General features: G+C 65.0%; 1 protein-coding gene across 1 annotated transcript; it reads left to right on the forward strand.

The window, feature by feature from the left end:
• The first annotated feature begins 1,487 nt into the window (after nucleotides 1–1,487).
• Nucleotides 1,488–20,008, forward strand: FIGNL2 (fidgetin like 2). Its single transcript, XM_075445828.1, has 2 exons — nucleotides 1,488–1,536; nucleotides 17,808–20,008. Exon 2 carries the CDS (start codon nucleotides 17,819–17,821, stop codon nucleotides 20,006–20,008), a length of 2,190 nt encoding a protein of 729 aa, XP_075301943.1. The 5' UTR covers nucleotides 1,488–1,536; nucleotides 17,808–17,818.
• Nucleotides 20,009–21,685: the final 1,677 nt, after the last annotated feature.

Below are 21,685 nucleotides of genomic sequence, written 5' to 3' on the forward strand. Positions count from 1 at the left end.
TCCCAGGTATCCGGGATTCCCGGGAGTGCGGCTCAGCTGCCCACGGCCGCGGCGGGGTCCTCGGGGTACGGGGCTCAGGGTGCGGGGGGCCGGGGCGCAGGGGTGTCGGAGGCTGCTGCAGCGGGGGCACAGGGTGCAAGGGGCTGGGGTGCAAGGATGCAGGGGGAGCAGGATGCCGGGTGCTGGGGCGTAGGGGTACGTGGGTGCTGGGATGTTGGGGTGCAGGGGGTCAGGGTACATGGGTGCTGGGATGTCGGGGTGCTGGGGGTCGGGGTGGATGGGTGCTGGGGTGCGTGGTTTCTGGGGTGCTGCGGTGCAGGAGGTTGGGGTGAGTGGGTGCTGGGATGCTGGTGTGCCGGGGGTTGGGAAGTTGGGGCGCAGGGTGTTGGGTGCATGGGTGCTGGGATGCTGGGGTGCAGGAGGTCAGGGTGCAGGGGGTCAGGGTACATGGGCGCTGGGATGCAGGGGTGCAGGGAGTTGGGGTGCAGGGGTGCTGGGATGCTGGGGTGCAGGGGGTTGGGATGCTGGGGTGCAGGGGGTGCAGACTGCTGGGTTGCTGGGGTGCAGGGATTTGGGGTGCCAGGGTGCTGGGATGCTGGGATGCAGGGCGTCAGGGTGCATGGGCACTGGGATGCTGGGGTGCAGGTAGTTGGGATACTGGGATGCAGGGAATTGGGGTGCATGGGCACTAGGATGCTGGGGTGCAGGGGGTTGGGATGCTGGGGTGCAGGGTGTGCAGACTGCTGGGTTGCTGGGGCGCAGGGATTTGGGGTGCCAGGCTGATGGGGTGCAGGGAGTTGGGGTGCAGGGGTGCAGGGAGTTGGGGTGCAGGGAGTTGGGATGCTGGGGTGCAGGGGGTTGGGGTGCAGGGGGTCAGTGTGCATGGGCACTGGGATGCTGGGGTACAGGGGTGCTGGGATCCTGGGGTGCAGGGGGTCGGGGTGCTGGGTTGCTGGGATGCTGGGGTGCAGGGTGTCAGGGTGTTGGGATGCTGGGGGTCAGAGCACTGGGATGCTGGGGTGCAGGGCATTGGGGTGCAGGGGGTTGGGATGCTGGGGTGCAGGGGATCGGGGTGCTGGGATGCTGGGGTGCAGGGCGTTGGGGAGCAGGGAGTCGGGATGCTGGGGTGCCGCGGGTCGGCATGTTGCGATGCTGGGGGTCGGGGCGCTGGGATGCTGGGGTGCCGGGGGTCAGGATTTTGGGGTGCGAGGTGCCGGGGTGCCGCCACGCCGGGGTCTCGCCTGCCCGCCCCCTCCCCGCCCCCGCGGGGCCGCCCCGCTCCTCCCCCCCACCCCCCCCCGCGGCGCAGGGGCGGGCCGTGGGCGGTGGGCGGTGGGTGGTGGGCGGCGGGCGGGCGGGGGCCGGCCCCAGCCCCAGCCCCGGCCCCGGCCCCGGCCCCCGCGCCGGCCCCAGCCCCAGCCGCAGCCCTCGCCGCCCCCGGGCCGCCCCGCATTGTCCCGGCGGCTGCGGGAGGACGCGGCGGCCCCCCCCGGGCGCCCGGCGCCGGGCTGCGCTAGGGCCCGCCGGCATGAGGAGGTGAGCGGGGCCGGGCGGGGGGCGGGCGGGGCCGGGGCAGCCCCCGGGGATCCCCCGCTCCGGGGGGGGGGGGGGGGGGGTCGGTAACCCCGAGCGCGGGGTTTGGGGGGAACCCAGCCGGGTTAGGGGCGCGGGGGGCTGCGGGGGGCTCCCGGGAACGCAAGCCCTCCCCGGGGGTGCGGGGCCCCCGCCGCCTCTGGCCTTTCCCTCCTTCCTTTGCCCAAAGAGGGGTCGGGGGGGTCCGGGTGAACGCGGCCGTGACGTGAGGCCGCCCGGTGGGGGAGCGCGGTGGGGGGTCCCGGGGGGTGCCCGGCCCCGGCGGCTCCCACGCCTGGAGGGGTGCGCACCGCGGGGGGACCCTCCGTCCGGCCAGCCGTCCGTTTGTCCGGCCAGCCACCCGTCCGTCCAACCATCCACCCACCTACCCACCCATCTGCACACCCACCTACCCACCCACATACCCACCCATCCACCCACCTACCCACCCATACGCCCACCCATCCACCCACCTACCCACCCATCTGCACACCTACCCACCCACCTACCCACCCATCCCCCTGTCCATTCCCCCTCCGTCCATCCCCCCATCCGTCCCCCCATCCGTCCGTCCCCGCATCTGTCCCCCCGTCGATCCGTCCCCCCGTCCATCCCCCCATCCCTCCATCCTTCCCCCCATCCCTCCATCCGTCCCCCCGTCCATCCCCCCATCCCTCCATCCTTCCCCCCGTCCATCCATCCCCCCGTCCGTCCCCCCATCCATCCCCCCGTCCATCCGTCCCCCCATCCATCCATCCACCCCCCCGTCCATCCCCCCACCCCCCCGTCCATCCCCCCATCCATCCATCCGTCCCCCTGTCCATCCCCCCGTCTGTCCCCCCATCCATCCATCCATCCATCCCCCCATCCATCCGTCCATCCGTCCCCCCGTCCATCCATCCATCCATCCCCCCATCCATCCATCTATCCATCCCCCCATCCGTCCATCCATCCATGCCCCCGTCCATCCCCCCATCCGTCCATCCGTCCCCCCGTCCGTCCCCCCGTCCGTCCATCCCCCGCCCAGGAACAATGCGCGCTCCCCTCGGCCGCTGCCGCCCGTCAAGTGCACGCTGGAGCGCTCGCCTTCCGAGCCGCCGCGGCGCGGAGGAGCCGATGGCGTTTAGCGGGGCGCGTTGCCCCCACGCTCCTGTTCCTCTCTGCTCGGCTTTTCTTCGCCAAGTGTGCGTTTCCCACTCGGGGGACAAAAGGCGCCTGGGGGAAAAAAATGAACAGAAAGGTCTTAAAACAGCTCCGCGCTGCGTCTTCCGGTGTGAATCCTCTGGGCTCGCGGTGCCGCGCGCTGCGTTACCTCACGCTGGGACCGCAGAGACCTGACCGTTACCGTTAGCGGGGGCCGCGGTTTCGCGACAGACGGATTCCGGGGGTGCGGACGCGCGGAGCGGAGCGCGCAGGAGAACGCGGGAGCGCGTGGCGTTGGCTTCGGGCGCCTGCTCCCCGGGGAGGCTGCGTGGGCGCAGCGCCGACGCCTCGCAATTGCTTTGCTGGGATTGCCCAGGTTTCTCCCCGGTTTCCGTCCGCGCCGGGGGCTGGCCGGGTCGCTGCCGCGGCGCGCGGCCGGGGCTGGCAGGGTTTGCCGTTCCCGGGTGCCAGCGTGCGGCTCCGGCGCCCGTTTTGCCCGTGGAGGCGGCTCGGGGTTCAGCATTTCGGCGGGGGCTGAGCCCCGGAGTCGTTCGTCCCGTTAAGCGCTTGTTCCAGCTCTCCTTGGCAGCAGCGTGTCGGCGTCCTCTCGCGGGGCCGGCCGGGCTGATGGATGGCGCGTACCGTATCGTGTTCCTCCGAAAGCCGCCGGAGCCCGCGCGCACGTCAGCACCCGGCGCTGCGTCCGTCCCGGATCTGAGAGGGGTGGGCTCGGGCTCCTGAGCCGCAGCTCCCGTTTCAAGTTTGTTATCGATGGTGAAAAGGTCCCTGCGAATACTCGTCAGCTATTTTTTTTAATTTTCTTTTTATTGCTGACAGCTGCAGTTTTCGCTCCCCGCTCCGGGCTTTGGCTGCAAAGCTTCCACGGAGGAGCGGGAGCCGCGCGGGTTTCGGGGCGTCTCGGCCCGGGGAGGAGCAGCCGCCGGCTCTCCCCACTCCCAATTCCTTTTCCCCGGAGCGGGGAAGGGTTTCGCAGCCGCCTTTGTTCTCCCGCCGAGCCCCCGCCGCATTCTTCGCTTTTGCCATTATCATTTGGGCGAAGCGGAGAGGCGAGCTGTGTACCAGATGGATCACGTTAACAATTGCTTATCTGGAGCCGGGCTTTTCCCCTCCCTCCTCCCTTTCCCCCGGCTTCTTTCTCCCCGCTGAGCTCCGGGCTGGGGCTCCAACAGCACCCTGGGCTTGGTGCCGGTCCGACGCAGTCCCGTCACCCGGAGCTCTCCTCCTGCGTCCCGTCAGAGTTAACTCTCCCGAGTTAAAACGTCGAATAAACGCTGAGGGGTCTCCCAAGCGGCTTTTCCCGGGTGCTCTGAAACCGAGGACTCGGTGGCCGGGGAAGCCAGCGCGTCCGCGGAGATGGGTTCGTGGCCATGGGCTTTCCCCCGGCGCAGCTGAGGCCCCGCTCGCCGTGATTCGGGGAGGAGGAGGATGGCCAGGAGCGGATCCCGACGCTGCTGCGCGTGTTTGTGCCGACCGATGCGAGCAGGGGCCGCGGTTTTCCCAAATCCCTCCTTCGGGCTGCCCGAGGGAGCGGGCGGGAAGCTCTGAGCCCTCACCCCGCGTCCGTCCTCCGCTCCGGGCGATTCCCGCAGCTGCTCGGGGAGGGAAAAAGGAAAAAGCTGTTATTTTGGGTGCCCAAATAGAGCTGCGAGGGCCTAACCTGAGGCCGAGGGAGCGGCCGTCGGGTCGCTCCGTTCACCCCCCCTTCCCCCGCGGGAAGAGTAAACACGGGAGGCTCCGGGAGCGTTCGCCTGCGACGCCGGCGTCGCGTCCCGCAACCGCGCCGGCTGGTTGGAAAGGAACAAAACGCTGCTGCGCGGCACGTCACCGGCTCCGTGACGGTGGCATCGCCGGCGTCCTGCGGAAAATTCCTGGAAGGAGCCCGGCAGCGCACGCCATCGCTCGCTGGCGTTTGCGGAAGCTGCCGGCTCCATCCGCGCTGATTGTTTTTGCCTCCTCCTCCTCCTCCTCCTCCTCGAGGAGACGTTGCGGGGGGTAGAAATGCCACCTCCGGATTTTCCCGCAAACAAGCAGCCAAGCCTTCTCCGTTCTTCCCTTCTGTCTCCGCTTTTCCGGTGGTTTGGGGTCTCTGCGCCTCGCGGCTCCCGTCCCCGCGGCTGGAAGGAGACGGGGCGGCGGGGGTGGAGGAAGCCCCCGGTCCGCAGTTCCCAGCAGCAGAGCCGGCTTCGAGCGAGGATTCCTGGAGGGAATTTCCCCACGGATGACGTGAATGCACCCGGAGCAGCGACGCTGACCCTGGCGCGACGCTGACCCTGGCGTTTCCGCCGTTGTAAACCACTTTTCGGTGATATTTTTTGAGCTCTAGTGGCTGCCTGGCTGGAAGCGGAGCTGTGCCGTCGAGGCTCCTTTTGTCGTCCCCTCGCATCTGGCCAGGTGTCAGCTGGAATTCTGCGGCGCGCGGGGAAGCGTGGGGCTCGGAGCGGCGCGCGCGCCGGGCACGCTCCCTCCCTGCGCCCCGGCAGCCCGCCCCGGCTCCGTCTCTGCGGCAGAATGAAGACGTTTTCCTTCCTTTCGGGGTGCAGAGGGGCTGGTTAGTGCCCCTGCTTAGCAGCGCTGGGGTGCTCTGGCTCCAGAAAGCTCGTCCCTGGTGCTGCTGGTGCTGCTGGTGCTGCTGGTGCTGCTGGTGCTTGGTCACTCGTGTGCGTCCCCGGGCGTCCGGCACGCTCGTCCCAGGGGACGCAGTGCGCTGGTGGCCCCCGGTTCCCGCTCGAAGGGAGCTGGTGGGACTGAACCATCAAGGAGAGTGTGGCCAGCAGGACGAGGGAGGTTCTGCTTCCCCTCTACACTGCTCTAGTGAGGCCCCATCTGGAGTACTGTGTCCAGTGCTGGGCTCCCCAGTTCAAGAAAGATGAGGAGCTACTGGAGAGAGTCCAGCGGAGGGCTACGAGGATGAGGAGGGGACTGGAGCATCTCTCCTACGAGGAGAGGCTGAGGGAACTGGGCTTGTTCAGCCTGGAGAAGAGAAGGCTGCGAGGGGACCTTAGAAATGCCTCTAAATATCTGCAGGGTGGGGGTCAGGAGGATGGGGCCAGACTCTTCCCAGTGGTGCCCAGCGACAGGACAAGGGGCAACGGGCACAAACTGGAGCAGAGGAAGCTCCAGCTGAACAGGAGGAAGAACTTCTTCCCTCTGAGGGTGACGGAGCCCTGGCCCAGGCTGCCCAGGGAGGCTGTGGAGTCTCCTTCTCTGGAGATATTCCAGCCCCGCCTGGACAAGGTCCTGTGCCCCCTGCTCTGGGTGACCCTGCTTGGGCAGGGGGTTGGGCTGGGGGACCCCCAGAGGTCCCTGCCAACCCCGACCATTCTGTGATTCTGTGATTCTGTGAAACCAGACTTCATTAGCATTAAGCAGGAAAATTCCCGTTGCTGGACCAGCAGTCGAGCAAGGAAACAACCAGTTCCTCCCAGTACCAGGCCTGGCAATTCCCAGCCCTGAAAAGAGTTTATCCCCTCGCAGGCTCCTGCCGCCGCGGCTCCGTCGCCGTGACGGCTTCTGGCACGTTTCCCTCCTGGTCTTCCCTTTGGCCCCGGCTCGCTCGCGCGCTCCGGGGCGGTGGGACGAGCTCTGCTGAGCCCGGAGCGGGATCGTGCGGCGTCTCCTGCTCCGGGAACGCCGGTCTGGAGGCAGAGGATGCTGCTGCCCGGGGACGGCAGCGCCTCGGCAGCGAGGGCTCTAAGCCAACGCCGGCTCCGCGCCGCAAAGTTTATTTTTGCTGCGTAACGAGGAGGTTGTAAAACCCCTCTCCTGGCCTTGTGGCCTGTTGTCAGCTGAAGTGAACGCTGGTTAAATTGTATGGATCGCTGGCACAATTTTTCCTCCGGCGGGGCACGCCCGGGGGCTCTTATCAGCGGCCCCGGATCTTTATGGGGGCCCCAATAAACCCCGCCAAGGCCTCGCAGATGCCGCTGACCTGGAGCGGGGAGCGGGGCGGGATGCGAGGGAGAGGTTTTCCTCCCAGCTCCTTTCTCCCAGGGACAACCTGGCCGTGGGGATCCCGGGCGTGGTTGTCGAATTGCGGCGATGCCCCTCGCCCTGGACCGGGATGCTGGGCTGCGCGCCGGGTCCAGGGATGCTCGGCTGGCCGAGCTGTGGTACCCAGGCGGGTGTTTTCCCTCGAAAGAGAGAAGAGCCACTTTTTTTTCCTCCCTTTTTCCCCCCAGAAAGTGAAAACTAATGTCAAGGCAAATTGCACTTTAACCCACACTTGTCTTGCCTACAAAAAAAAAAGCTGAATAATAGCTGAATAAGTAGCCCTGTCGCTGCCCCGGCCGCGCTCGGCGGAGGAGCCCGCTCCTCACAAAGCCTCTGCTGTGTAAACAGAGGAGCGGGGCGGCGGCAGCCGGAGCTGGGGGGACTCGTGGCATCAGGGGACGCGGCAGCCCGGGTCCTCTCCCTGCCATTCATCTTCCTCGACGTCGCGTGACGCTTCCGAAGAGGAGCGGGACCGGCTTCGTCCGCTGCTTCGGCTCCGTCGCGGCGAAGCGACCTTCCCGTCGGAGGCTGCTGCTTTCCTTCGGGAAGAGCCTCCGAAGCCCTTGACTCTGCCCCCCGCGTCCCGCTGCCTCCCGGAGCGGGATAATGTGGGTGTAATTGATGGCGAGAGGACTAATGGCTGCGGCAATGTGTAATTAAAGGCCAGGGGTGACGGGCTGCGAGGCTGCGCCGCGCACGGGAGGTTGGAGGGGTTGAGTGCGCCGTGAAGGGCTTCTCCCGCGCGTCCCGCCGGGGAGGGCGGCTCGCCCGGCTCGGGGGTCCCGCAGCCCCGCGTGGCATCATCGGGGGGAACGCCGGGGTCCCCGGCCCCACATGGTGTCATCAGGGGGGACACCGGGCTCCCCAGCCCCATATGGTGTTGTCAGAGGGGACACGGGGCTCCCCAGCCCCACATGGCATCATCAGGGGGACGCCAGGCTGCCCAGCCCCACACGGCGTCACTGGGGGGGACGCTGATGTCCCACAGCCCCACATGGCATCACTGGGGGGGACACCAGGCTCCCCAGCTCCACATGGCGTCATCAGGGGGATGCCAGGGTCCCACAGCCTCACGTGGCGTCACTGGGGGGACACGCCAGGGTCCCACATCCCCATGTGGCATCACTGGGGGGGTCCCACAGCCCCACACAGCCCCACACGGCATCATCGGGGGGGACGCTGGGGTCCCGCAGCCCCACGCAGCGTCACTGGGGGGGACACCGGGCTCCTGCGGCAGCGTCCCCACTGGGGGTGTAACCGGGAAGGGTTCAGGTCTGGGGGTTTTTTGACCCGTTCTGGCGTCGCCGTAGCTGGATCCGGAATCGCCGAATCCCCGGCACCGGCCCCGTCCCGCCTGCCGTCCCCCGGGCCGTGTCCCCGTCCCAGCGCCGCGGTCCGGCCGCTTCCCGGAGCATCGCCCCCTCGGACCCGCGCGCTGCAGACACCGACCTGCCGAATCGCCGACGCGCGGCGAGCAGGGTGGGCTTGGCCTCGGCGGTGCCGCAGGGATGAGGCGACGGCTCTGAGCCCCCGCTCGCCCTCCGGCAACCCCCCGGCCCGACCCCGCTCCTCGGGGGCAGTCGGGAAGGGCGAGGGGGTGCCGGGGTGGGTCCGCGGCGGCGTGCGATCGCGCCGCGGTGCTGCGGTCCCGGCTCCGCGGACGGGGACGCGGCGACGCTCCGTGATGGACGCGATGGACGCGCTTAGAGGACCGGGTTGCGGCGGCTGCGGTGAAGTCCCAGCAAGGTGAAAACAAATCGGGAGCTGGAGACGTGGAGATTTCTTAGAGGCCGGCGGAGAAGGCGAGGTAGAAGGTCCCCGCTGAAGGGTTGTCCCTGTTTTCCACCGTCGCGTGCTCGGGGCTGAGGAGAGCGGTGGCCGGGCGGCGCGTCCCGTGGCTCGGCCGCGGGCGCTGGCGGCAGCGCGGGCAGCAGGGAGGGTCGGCAATTAGAAAGGGGTTTTCATCTGCATCTTCGGCCGATGCCGGAGCGGCAATGCCGGGGTGGCTGTTCGGCACGAGCCAGGTACGTGCGGCGTCACGGGCCTGACCTTGGGCTGTCCCCATCCTCCTCCGCCAAGGCGATGGCTTTTGAACGAGCGGCTGCTGGAAAGGGAGGAAAATGAATTATTTCTGCCGTAGGATGAGCTGCGGGAGACGGGAGCGGCGCTGCCCCGGTCGATGCGGAGCCAGCCCGGCACCGACCCCGCTCCCCGATTTCCCGGCAGTGCCTTCGCCCCGACGCCGCTCCCGCCTTCGTGTCCTTGAACGTTGGCTTTGTCTTCGTGAGCAGCAGCCCGGTAGCGGCAGGCTGCGGGGTTTGCACCCTGTGCTGTGCAATGATAGATAATTATAATTCTATTATCTATTATCTATTATCTATTATCTATTATCTATTATCTATTATCTATTATCTAATCTATTGTATATTGTATATTGTAATTGTATATAATACATTGTATATTATATATAGTATATTGTATATAATATATTGTATATTGTATATAATATATGGTATATAATATGTTGTATACTGTATATAATATATTGTATATAATATATTGTATATTGTATATAATATATTGTATATAATATGTTGTATACTGTATATAATATATTGTATATAATATATTGTATATTGTATATAATATATTGTATATAATATGTTGTATACTGTATATAATATATTGTATATAATATATTGTATATTGTATATAATATATAATATATTATATATTAATTATATATTATATATTGTATATTATATATTCTATATTCTGTATTCTATATTCTATGTTCTATATTCTATATAATATTATATATTATATTATAATTATAATAATAATAGCCACGTAGCTGCAGACTCCCGGGGCGCAGAAGGTGGGAGCCGTAGGGGCGGCCGCTCCGAGCGCGGGACGCGCGTCCCCGAAGTCCGAGTCCGTCTGTCCGCGCCGGCATGCGGCGGGGGGACCCTGGGGCGTGGATGGGGGCAGGGGTGTCGGCGAAGAAAGAAGCCAAAAAAACCCAAAAAAAACCAGGGGGAACTTCTGGAAAACCCATCAGTGAATGGAGTGCGGGAGGAACGCGGCTGTGCCGGCCGCCGAGGCGGCGGTGAAAAAAGAATCCGTGAGTCAAAAGGCTTGAGAAAACAAAAGCCACCGGGAGAGGCCTCCGTGGGGCTGGGGCCGGGGTCCGTCGCGCCGAGGGGTGCGTGACGGGGACACGCGGGGACCGCGAGGAAGGAGGTGCCGGAACGAGAGAGAAAGAGAGGATTTTGTGCTCAGTTCCCTGCGGAGCGAGCGCCCAGGCGGAAAATGCAGCCGCGCTGCGCGGTGCCGGATGGGGCTGGGAGGCTCCCCGGAATTAGAGTTAATTAAGATTGATTCGTTCCGTGGAGAGGCTGAGCTGGATGGGCGCCGGGGCGTGGGGCAAATTATCTCGGTGCCGCAGCCCCGCGCCTGCCGCAGCCCCCGGCGCTGACCCCGGCCCGAGGCCAGATGTTGGAGGAGATAGACCAGGGGCTGGTGGCTCCTGCCTTGGCTTTTGCCCCCGGGGGAGTTCGTTATTGGAGCCTCCTCGGAAAAAAAAGCCAGAGAGGAGCGGGCTTGGGCAGGGCGGGGGGGTCCCCGGTCCCTTCGCGGGCTGCGGAGCATCTCCGGCGTTTGGTGGCCTTCATCCCGCTGCTTGTGGGAAGGTGAAACGCAACGGCAATGCTTTCTTATAGAAAAAATAAGTAATTTTAAATTGTTTTGAGCCATCTGGGGTTCGTAGACCCAGGCGTGCGTGGTGCTGGCTGGGGATCAGACCGTGCGTTTGCCGGGGTGCAGCCGCGGTCCGGCAGCCGAGCTCGGCATCCAGCCCCGTCCCGCGTTGGCTTGGCTGCTTCTCGTGCTGTTGTAGCGCAGGTCCCGGGGGCTGCGTCCTCCAGGCACCCCACCACCACCCGCACCCTCCTGCACCCCACCACAGCTCGCCCGGCCGCCGGCTCGGCGCTGGCCGGGGGCTCCTCACAGGCCCCCCAGATCCTCCTTCTGTGGGTTCAGGGGGGCTCCGACTGTCCCTCGTGGGGGATGTGGTGGGTCCTGGTGGGTTTCAACAAGTGGCTTTGGATGGAGCCAAGAAGGACACGGAGGGGCTGGAGCGCGTCCAGAGCTGGGCAGCGGGGCTGGGGAGGGGGCTGGAGAACCAGGCTGGTGGGGGGCGGCTGAGGGAGCTGGGGCTGCTCAGGCTGGAGAAGAGGAGGCTGAGGGGGGACCTCATCGCTCTCTGCAGCTCCCTGAGAGGAGGGGGCACTGAGGGGGGGTTGGGCTCTGCTCCCCGGTCCCCAGCGACAGGACGAGAGGCGATGGCCTCAAGGAAGGTTCAGATTGGATATTGGGGAAAACTTCTTCACTGGAAGAGTGGTCAGGGGTTGGACCAGGCTGCCCAGGGGAGTGGTGGGGTCCCCATCCCTGGAGGGGTTCAAAAACCATGTGGATGTGGCCCTTGGAGACGTGGTTTAGCAGGCCTGGGGGTGTTGGGGTGATGGTTGGACTCGATGATCTTTGAAGTCTTTCCCAACCTTAATGATTCTGTGATTCTGTTTGAAGCGTGGTGGCTTCTTAGGAGCGGAGATGGAGATGGCGTGAAGACGCCTTCAAACTCTTCCTCTTCATCCTCCCATAGACCACGTGAATGTGCATCTGCACAGCCGACACCTCCGCAGGTGGTTTCACGTGGCGTGTTTCTAGGTGGGCTTGAGGAGGAGATGACTGTGGCCACCACTGGGCCAAGCCCACGTGGGAGAAGCAACGTCCTCGCCTCGCTGCGTCCTCCAGCCTCCCCCCAGCTCGGGGGCAGGAGCAGGAGGCGAAGTCCCGCTGCCGGGGGGGGGGGACTGGGAGCTTTGGGGTACACTCACCCCCGTGGCTGGTGTGGCCGCTGTTATGCAGATTGCATGCAAATTGGGTCCGTTTGACCTCCTGACCTTTTCATGGGGCCACGTCTGTTTGGGGAAATGGTTCTGCTGATTGGAAATGGATTTTCCTCCCTAACGTGATCCTCCGAAAAGGGGCTGGGCCCGGCCTCGGGGGGCTCGGCCGGCGTCAAGGAATGGAGTTTGGGTGAAGGGCTTCGGTTCCGGCGGGGATCCGAGCAGCATCCGAGGGCCACGGGGCCCTGCTCCGGGGCAAGCTGAGCTTTCTCCTGCACCTTGAGACCACCTCGAGGGGTGGTGGGCTTCCATGGGCTGAATGCTCAGTGATGCTCGTGCTGAAAACCTCCCCTCCTCCCCGAGAACCGTCCTTCGGGCAGCGATCCGGTGGGGATCACGGCTGGAACGTCGCCCCGAGGAAGGTGCTGCAGCAGACGAGGTGGCTCAGGGCAGGAGAACGTCTGCTGGAGGAGAAGCGATGGCGTGGCCGGGGAACGCCGTTGGAAGGAGCTGCGTCTCGCAGGCGCTGAAGCACGCCGGGATGGCGATGGGTTGATGCGAGGATGAATCTTTTGGGGTTCCTGTTCCTCCCCGAAGCACCGCGGGGCGGGTGCCGGAGGGGCAGCGGGAGCAGACGGGGCTGGGCCAGCCCCTTCCCGTCGTTTCCAGACCCAAACAGCTCAGCGGTGCTGTGCCGTGGTCCGGGGAGCCGGATCTCAGCAGGCCTGGGTGGTCCCCGGGGCCTGGAGACGAGTGACGTGAAGAAAAGGATAAACAGCACGAAAGGGGCTGATTTTTTTTCACTCATTTTAGGTCCTTTTTATTGCTTCTTTTTCTCCCATCCCTCTTATGTTGGGAGGTGGAGCAGAATTCCTCGAATCCACTAACTGCGTCACCTCGTTATTGATAAAATCCACATTTTATGGCCGTATCCCCTCGATCTGGGGCTGCCCAGGGCCCCGCGCCCTGCGTGGTTTCCTCCCGGTGACATTTAGCTGGAGTCCCTGCTCCCGCCGTGACAGATGGGCGATGCTCAGCTGCTGCCGGGCCGAGCGGATCCATATTAATTTTTCATTTGCCGGCCGGGTCCTAGGGCAGCACAGATGGGCGATGGCCCGTTGGTCACTCCCGGCCCGCGCTGGGCTCCAGCTGCTCTGCACTTGATCTATGGGTGGACAGAGCGGACGCTGGAGCCTTCGGCTCGCGCCGGCCGGGGCTGAGGCCGTTTCTCCTGGGGCTGGGCAGAGGGCACGGTGGGAGTTAGCCTAAATCCCTTTAACATATGTACATTGACCCCGCTCTGATTGCAATACCATCCCTCGCTTTGTCGGCACCGGCTGGGAGGGGACGGGGGATGAGGCGGACAAAGAGATGCAGCTCCCCGATGGATTTGTCAGACAACCCAGATTTGCCTCGGAAAACTTGGTGTTTGTGCTCCGGCAGCGCGGCGAGGATGCGGCCGGGCGGCCTCGGGCGGCAGGGGAGGGCTGGGGGATCGAAACCTCTCGCCCTTGGCGAGCGCGGGCGCGTGTTGCTCGTGAGCTGTGTCACGTCCGAGTGTGGCTTTGGGCTCCCCTCGCCCTGGTCCTGGCTTCGGGACCGGCTCTGCTGTCGGTGCCAGTCGCTGCCAGGCTGTTTTGCCCGTTCTGGACCCGCCGTCTACCCGCAACGCGGGGCCCGACGCGCAGAAATGCGGCCGTAACCGACAGCGTCGACGCGAGAGCGTTTCGGAAGCGTTGCCACGAGGCTCAGGCCCGCAGCGGGGGTCAGCGGAGGAGCTGCGGGCGTTCGAATTCGGGTTTAGAGCTGCGGGTTGGCTCACGGTGATGCCGTTGGGCTTTGCCTGCGCTGCTCTGAGGAGGCAGAGTGTGGGCAGCAGGTCCGGGGAGGTTCTCCTCCCCCTTTACACTGCCCTGGGGAGGCCCCATCTGCAGTACTGTGTCCAGTGCTGGGCTCCCCAGTTCAAGAAAGATGAGGAGCTGCTGGAGAGAGTCCAGCGGAGGGCTATGAGGATGAGGAGGGGACTGGAGCATCTCCCCTACGAGGAGAGGCTGAGGGAGCTGGGCTTGTTCAGCCTGGAGAAGAGAAGGCTACAAGGGGACCTTCGAAATGCCTCTAAATATCTGCAGGGTGGGGGTCAGGAGGATGGGGCCAGACTCTTTCCAGTGGTGCCCAGTGACAGGACAAGGGGCAACGGGCACAAACTGGAGCAGAGGAAGCTCCAGCTGAACCCGAGGAAGAACTTCTTCCCTCTGAGGGTGACGGAGCCCTGGCCCAGGCTGCCCAGGGAGGCTGTGGAGTCTCCTTCTCTGGAGATATTCCAGCCCCGCCTGGCCGTGGTGCTGTGCAGCCTGCTCTGGGTGACCCTGCTTGGGCAGGAGGGTTGGACTGGGTGACCCACAGAGGTCCCTGCCAACCCCTACTATTCTGTGATTCTGTGATTCTGTGAGGCAGGGATGAACCCCCTCCTGGGACCAGCTCCCGGCAGCAGAAGCTGAAAAGACCATCAGGAAATGCCTCATTTAAAGCAGAAAAAGTCATTCCGCTGCCTCCCGTTCGCTGGGCAGACCTGGGAAAGCCAAGCTCCTCCTGCCCTCTTCTCCCCAGCTTGCCTTTAATCCTGAAGGCATCGCTGCGGCTGCCGCCGGACCTGCGGCATCTCCACGGGTGCAGAAACCTCTCGGTGCCGCGGCTCCGGCTGCAGCGGCAGAGCTGCCGGTGCGGGAGCGGCGTTGGTGCGAGGCTGCATCCCTGCCGTGGGTGCTTGGTCCAGGCTCTCGTCTGGACCCACCTTCGGGGCGCGAAATCCAGCGCGGGGGATCCATCACGCACGGCATCCCTGACGCGAGGAGTCTTGGTGAGGGCTGGGCTGTGAAACGGGACTCCCAGCATCCAGCTTTGCTCCCTCGGGGCCCAAAGTTTGCACGACAGAGAATTAAAAACCTGGGAACTGGGCCCTCGGGCAGCCCCTGGGACCGGGACGGGCTCTCCCTGCCTGGGAAGCCGATCGCGTTGGGCTGCGCTGCTGTGGGTGACTGCGGGGGTAAGGAAACCGCTCGACATCTTTTTGCAAAAGGCATCGATCCTCCGAGCTGGCAGCTCTTTCCAGTGGTGCCCAGCGACAGGACAAGGGGCAACGGGCACAAACTGGAGCAGAGGAAGCTCCAGCTGAACCCGAGGAAGAACTTCTTCCCTCTGAGGGTGCCGGAGCCCTGGCCCAGGCTGCCCAGGGAGGCTGTGGAGTCTCCTTCTCTGGAGATATTCCAGCCCCGCCTGGCCGCGGTGCTGTGCCCCCTGCTCTGGGTGACCCTGCTTGGGCAGGGGGTTGGGCTGGGGGACCCCCAGAGGTCCCTGCCACCCCCTGCCATGCTGGGATTCTGGGATTCTGTGAGGTTTTGGGCACTGGCATTAGCGATGGGTTCGTGTACGCGGGGCTGGGCCAGGAGCGTGGCAAAGACGCGTCCGTGCGTGGCGCGCTCTGCGCACGAGGGCCGCGGGTGAGAGTTCTGTGCTCCCACAAAGACGCCGGGCGCGGGGATGCTGCTCGGGGCAGCCCGGCGTCTTCGGGCGAGAGCTTTTCCCAGGGGGGCGGCGGGAGGGAGCGCGCCCCGTCCCCAGCGCCGAGCCGTTGGACACCCTCGGCGGTGCGCCCCGCTAAGAAGCCCCCCGAACAAAAGCCCAGTTCAGAGTGGTTGCTGAATAGATTAACAAGATTTCCATAATTAGGGCGGGCGGGAACAATAGGATTCTCCCCTGCCCAGCCCCCCCTGCCCGCCTTTGTCTTGCGCTGGGGATAATGGGCAGCAGCGAGGGTGGGAACCGGCCCCGCCATTTGCTCACTGGACAGTAATTTTCTCACACTGCCAAGGGGAGCATTGAAACATCTGTCCCGCTCCGCCGCCTCATTCACCTCCCATTTCAAACCCCTGACATCTTCTCCCTGCCCGCCTGCCCTCCCCCTCCACCCAGTTTTCCAGGGTGCGAGCGGGCTTTTCCGGGGCTCTTGGCTTTTCTTCTCCCAGTGCGTCTCATCTTGAAAGGGGTCGGATGGAGGCGGGTTGGCTTCTCGGTCCCTCGGCGCCGGGCTTTGGTTTGGTGGCGGCAGCGCCGGTGCAAACCCGTGCCCGGGCGTCCCCCCTGCCCCTCTCCCCACTGTTCGGCGCGGGGCCCGGTGCTCAGGGACGGGACTGGAGGAGCCCGCACCGCGCTGGTGGGCTTCCAGCCGCCCCCCGCAGCGTTGGGCACCCTCTTAGGAAAGCAGCTCCCGTCGCCGGGCTCGTTCGTGGGCACCAGCTCAGGCGTCGGTCGCGATCCCTGCGATGGGGAAGAGCTGAGCGCTGCGTGGAGAGGGACGCGATGGAGCTCACGCTGCCCGACGCTGCATTGCGGAGGGCGGACGTAGAGTGCTTGGGCCGTGGGCTGCCGGGTCCTCCCTTCTCCAGGAGCGGAGGGTGAGGGTGTCCGTGCCACCCTCAAGGGCGGCTTCGGAAGAAACAGCCTGGAAATGCTGCTGGGATTTGCTGGTCGTGGCGGTGGCACCTCGTTCCTGCCGCGCTGCTCCGCACCGAGCCCCACGCCGTGGCGGCCGCTGAGCCATCGGCCCCCTCCCAGGCTCCCCAAGCCCTTTCCCCCCACCCTGAGCCCTGGGCGTTTGCAATCTGTGTTTTCTGGGAGGCCGTGCAGAGCGGGCTGAGCGAGGATGGAAACTGCTGGGGCTTTAGTTCCTTCAAAACAAGACAGAATCCCAGAATCCCAGAATCCCAGGATGTTTGGGGCTGGCAGGGCCCTCTGGGGTCCCCCAGCCCAACCCCCTGCCCAAGCAGGGTCACCCAGAGCAGGGGGCACAGCACCGCAGCCAGGCAGGGCTGGAATATCTCCAGAGAAGGAGACTCCCCAGCCTCCCTGGGCAGCCTGGGCCAGGGCTCCGGCACCCTCAGAGGGAAGAAGTTCTTCCTCAAAATTAAAATCTTCTTCCTCGCCGAGTCGAGCGAAGCCTCCGTCGCTCTGCGCCGGGGCAGAGGGGGGGCTGTGCTGCGGGAGCCGCTGGGTTCGTTAGCGGGGGGCCCTTTGCCGCTGTCTCTGGCCGGACGCTCATCTGTCGGGAGCACGTTAATAACGGCCGGTAAATGCAGCGAGGCTGCCGGATGAAGCCACGCCAGGCCGCCATTTAAATCCTCTTGTGGAAGTTTGATATCCAAAGTGGAAGTACAAATGCCCTGTAAGTCAATTAAAGCATTAAGTAATCTAATTGTGCTGCGGTCACAAAGTGGCTTGAGGGCGGCGAGAGGCGGGGGAATGGCGCAGGGGTCCCCTCCCGGCTCGGCTGCAGCCGTCCCCCGAGGCGCTGGGCGCAAGGGCAGGGGGGTGCTGGGGGGGGTCCCGCGCTGGGGGTGGTGATGGGAGCCGCTGCCGCCCGGTATTCAGGGGCTGGAGCAAGAGGGGGTGACGCCGACCTCGGCATCCCAGTGATGCAGAGCCTTGGGGTGACAGGGATGCTGGGGGGGGGTGGCGGTGACGCGGGGCGAGCAGGGACCCCCGGCAGGATGGGTCCCCTGGGATGCATTTCCCACCTGCCGCCATTGCAGCCCCAGTTCAGGGGTGGGTCCAGACACGGCCGGGGTGTTTCTGTCTGCTCCTTTGCTGGAGGAATTGTTTTGGGGGGGGCCATGCACCCCCCGTCAGTGCCGGCACCGGTGCCGGGGGTGAGCGCAGGGATGCGGCGAAGGCCAGGGCGAGGGGCCGCGTCCCACGAGCGATGCAGCCCCCCTTTCCCCAGCCGTTTGGCTGCACGCTGTTAATATTCCATGCATTATAGTTATAATATCATCATCATACTCCGCGGCGGGGGGGGCATCCCCAGGGCAGGGCCGTCCTCCGGCTCCGTGTGCCGACGCTCGGCACCGCGGCGCTGCCCTCTTGGCATCGCCGTGGCTTGCCGCGGGTTGGTGACCTGGAGATTTGACGGCGTTGGGCGACAGGACCGTCGCGACTGGAGCTGGCCGGGCCGTTCCCGGCGGGCGTTGGCGCTGGTGGTGCTCAAAAGGGGATTTTTTGCGTGGAAAATTGGGAGTGGGAGCAGGCCGGGAGGTGCGGTGCAGGGGGACAGGGGCGGTCCCCCCGCGCTCGTCCCCGCTCCGCCGCTCTGACGCCGCGCTGTCCCCTTCCCCGCAGGTCTGTCGAAGATGCACTGGTCACCAGAACATGCCCAGTCCCTGAACCAGTGGCCGGAGCAGCACCTCGACGTCTCCTCCACCACCTCCTCGCCAGCCCACAAGTCCGAGCTCTACCCCAGCACGCGCCAACGCTTCAACTACGCCTGGGCCAACGACGACATCTCCGCGCTCACCGCCTCCAACCTCCTCAAGAGGTACGCCGAGAAGTACTCGGGGGTGCTGGACGCGCCCTACGAGCGCCCGGCGCTGAGCGCCTACGGGGATGGAGCCTTCGGGCCGGTTAATGGGCAGAAGGGGGACGGCGAGCCCTGGCCGGGGGCTCACGGCTCCGACGGCGCCTACCCGCTGACCCCCATCCACGATGGCCTCCCCGGCGCCAAGGGGGTGGTCCCGCCGGCCGTGCCCCCCGCCGGCGGGGCCATCGGGCTCGGCGGCTCCGCCAACCTCGCCGATCCCATGTACCCCGGGAACTCCTGCGGCGGGGCTGCCGCCGGCTCCGGCGGGCTCGGGTCATCTCAGGAGTATCCCTCAGGCTACGGTGGCACCTACTTGCCCTCCGGCTACTGCACCCAACCGGCGGCAGCGCTTCCCCCCCCGCACCCCCCTGCCCTCCACGGCTCGGGGCTCCTGCAGCCCCCGCACCCCTCGCCCGCCCTGGTGCCAGGCTACGGCTCCTCCGGCCCCATGTACAACTACGCCGCCGGCAGCTACCCGCCGCAGCCGGGCTACGGCACCATCCACCCGCCGCACCCCTCCGCGTCCTACCTGCCCTCCGGCATCGCGGCGCCCACCCCCATCCCGGCCCCGCCGCCCGCCGCCCGCCCGCCCGGCGTCCCCGGCTACGGCTACCAGGGTGCCGGCTTGGCTCCCCTGGCCGTGCCGCCGCTCGGCACCGAGGCGGCGGGCGCGCTGAAGAGGAAGGCTTTCGACCTCTCCAGCGGGGAGGACGAAGGGGAGGGCAGGTATAGGAAATACAGCTACGAGCAGCCAAAGTCCCCCTACCCCATGTCGGACAACGGCGAGTGCCGGGGCAACGGGTTCAGCGGCAGCGCCGAGTCCCCCCAGGTGGCCTTCAAGCCCGGGAAGCGGCCGGCGGGAGCCGGGAATGCCGAGGAGCACGCCAGCAAGTACGGCGGGCAACCGATGAAGAGTATGGTCTCGCCACCCTACGGCACCGGGGATGCTCCGCTGCGGCCGGCGGAGCCCTTCGAGAAGTTCAGCCCCCCCCTCGCCAACGGGGAGCGGGCGGCCGAGCCGGGACCCCCCTTCCCGCTGCGGCTGCCCCCGAAAGCGCCGGTCTTCGGCAGCGCGCCGGTGGAGGAGCAGCCCAAGAACGTCGAGCCCTTGGTCTTGGAGCTGGTGAACACCAAGGTGGTGGAGCGGGGGCCGCCCGTGCAGTGGACGGACGTCGCTGGGCAGGTCTCCGTGAAGGCCGCCATCGAGGAGGAGCTGGTGTGGCCCATCCTGCGTCCCGGCGCCTACACCGGGGCGAGCCGGCCGCCCCGAACCGTGCTGCTCTTCGGTCCCCGCGGCACCGGGAAGACCCTGCTGAGCCGGTGCATCTCCACCCAGCTGGGCTCCACCTTGCTGAAGCTCAGCGGGATGACCCTGCTCTCCACCTGGAAAGCCGAAGCCGAGAAGATCCTGAAGACCGTCTTCTTTGTGGCCAGCTGCCGGCAGCCGGCGGTGGTGCTCATCACCGAGGCCGAGTCCTTGCTGGCGGCGCGGGCTGGCGAGGACGGCAGCCTGGTGAGCAACCTCAAGTCCCAGCTCCTCTCCTACCTGGACAATGTGGCTACCTCAACCGAGCAGAACGTGGTGGTCATCGGGACCACCTCCCGGCCCGGCAGCATGGACGAAGCGTCCCACCGGCGCTTTGCCAGGCGGTTTTACATCTCCCCGCCGGACAGCGTCGCGCGGCGGCAGATCCTCCATCACGCCCTGGCTCAGCAGAGCTCCTGCCTGAGCGAGCGGGAGATGGCCTCCCTGGTGCAGCACACGGAGAGCTTCTCCGGCGGCGAGCTGGTCCAGCTCTGCCAGCACGCCGGGGCCGCCGCGCGGCACGCCGTGCCGGGCCAGATCCAGCCCACGTCCTACCAGGACTTGGAGAAGGCGTTCTGCAAGGTGCGCCCCGCCGCCTCCCCGAAGGAGCTGGACCTGTTCCTGGAGTGGGATAAAACGTACGGCACCAGGCACTGACAGGGCGGGGGCGCGGGGACGGACCCTTCGCCCCAGCCCGAGGCGCCGGGGACGGTTTGGGGGGGCTCGGCCGATGAACGCGGGGTTGGGAGGGCTGCCGGGGGGGCTCCGGTTGTCCCCCAGCGCCGAGCCGGACCCCTCGTCCCGGAGAGCCCCGGACGGCCCCGACGGCAGCACCGTTGACCTCTTCTTCGCTGTCTGGGACGCGGCCGGGCTCTTCCTCCCCGGGGGGGTCCGGACGCCGTCGCCTCGGAACTCAGGATAACCTATTTATTATTTCCCCCTCCATCCGTCCCCGGAGCAGCGACGCAGCGAGCGGGGCCGGAGGCGCCTCGGGCTCCGGCTGCGCGAGCTCCCCCCGCCACACAGAGGCTCGATTATGATGATGATGATTTTTTTTTTTTTAATTATTATTTTTGGATTGCTTTTCTTGTTCCTAAGAGAAATACCTCGGGCGCCTTTTCGAGCAAAGCAGCCCCCTCGCAGGCGGCACGGGCAGCGCGGCGGCGATGGCCGGGAGCGGGGAGGGGAGGAGCAGGGGGGGGAAACACAAAACCGGTGGGTTTTGGGGTAAAATGCTGTAGATTGTTTAATATGCTAGACTCGGGTTTTTATTTTTGTAAGGTACGTAGTATTTTTGTTGGGTTTTTTTTTTTTCTTTTTAACTACTCAGGAAAAGAATTACCTCAGAAAAAAAAAAAAAAGGAATGTGTTTTTTAAAAACTCTTTTTATCTTCTCAGAAAAGGAAAAAAGAGATTTTTTTAAAGAGTTTTCAGACCTGGGACAAAGCCGCCTCGTGCGTTTGCTTCCAAAAAGGGTGACGGAAAGGAGGAAGAAAGGAAAGGAAAGGAAAAAAAAACAAAACTTGAAGCTGTTACAAAGATGAAAGTTGAATGTATTTTGGGTGCTTCTCACGTATATTATGCCATAATTTTATTTGAATTTTAATGTTTTTGTTGAAACGTCGTTATTGTAGCGTTTGGTGGAGTAACGTGTCTTCAGCGGGAAGAGCGTCGGTGCCGTGGTTCGGCCGCCGGCGCCGGCACCGCGGTTTGGGCCGGGCCGGGTCCGTCATCCCCCGGCACCCCCTGCCGCAGCCCGAGGCTGGGGACCGGGGCCGGGGGCTGCAGGGAGACCCCCCCTCAGTGCCCCTTTTGCACTGGGGGTGGGGCTGCGGAGGGTGACGCCTTGTACCCAAAATAAGGGATTTTTGGCTTCCCGCCGCCTCTGAGCACCGCGAAGCCCCGGCGGCGGCCGTGGAATCCGGGGGGGATCGTTTTGCCACCCCCAAAAATACCGAAGCCCAGCAGGGCTGAGCGTGGGCCGGGGGTTCGGCCCCCCGCGTGGGGGTCCCGCGCTGCGGCGGCTGCTGGGGTCAGGACCCAGCCCGGCTCCCCCCCCCCCCCCATCGCTGACCACCGCCTCGCGTCGCCGGCTGCGCTGGGGATTTTTTTCCATTGAAAAAAAATATGAATTTTGTTTTGGTGGGGGGTTTTTTTAGGGCTACGTATTGTGCTGGGGGCCTATGAGCAGCCCCCCCAGAACCTCAGGGTCTGCGCGCGCCGAGGGGACGCAGCCCTCCCGGGGGTCCCGTCCCCCCCCCCCGGCACAGGAGCGAGCCCTCTGCCAGCTTTGGGCCGTTTTCCCCGTTTTTTCGCAGTTTCCCGTCGGAGCGT

The sequence above is a fragment of the Opisthocomus hoazin genome, chromosome 32 (assembly GCF_030867145.1).
Source record: "Opisthocomus hoazin isolate bOpiHoa1 chromosome 32, bOpiHoa1.hap1, whole genome shotgun sequence".
Taxonomy (NCBI): Eukaryota; Metazoa; Chordata; class Aves; order Opisthocomiformes; family Opisthocomidae; genus Opisthocomus; species Opisthocomus hoazin.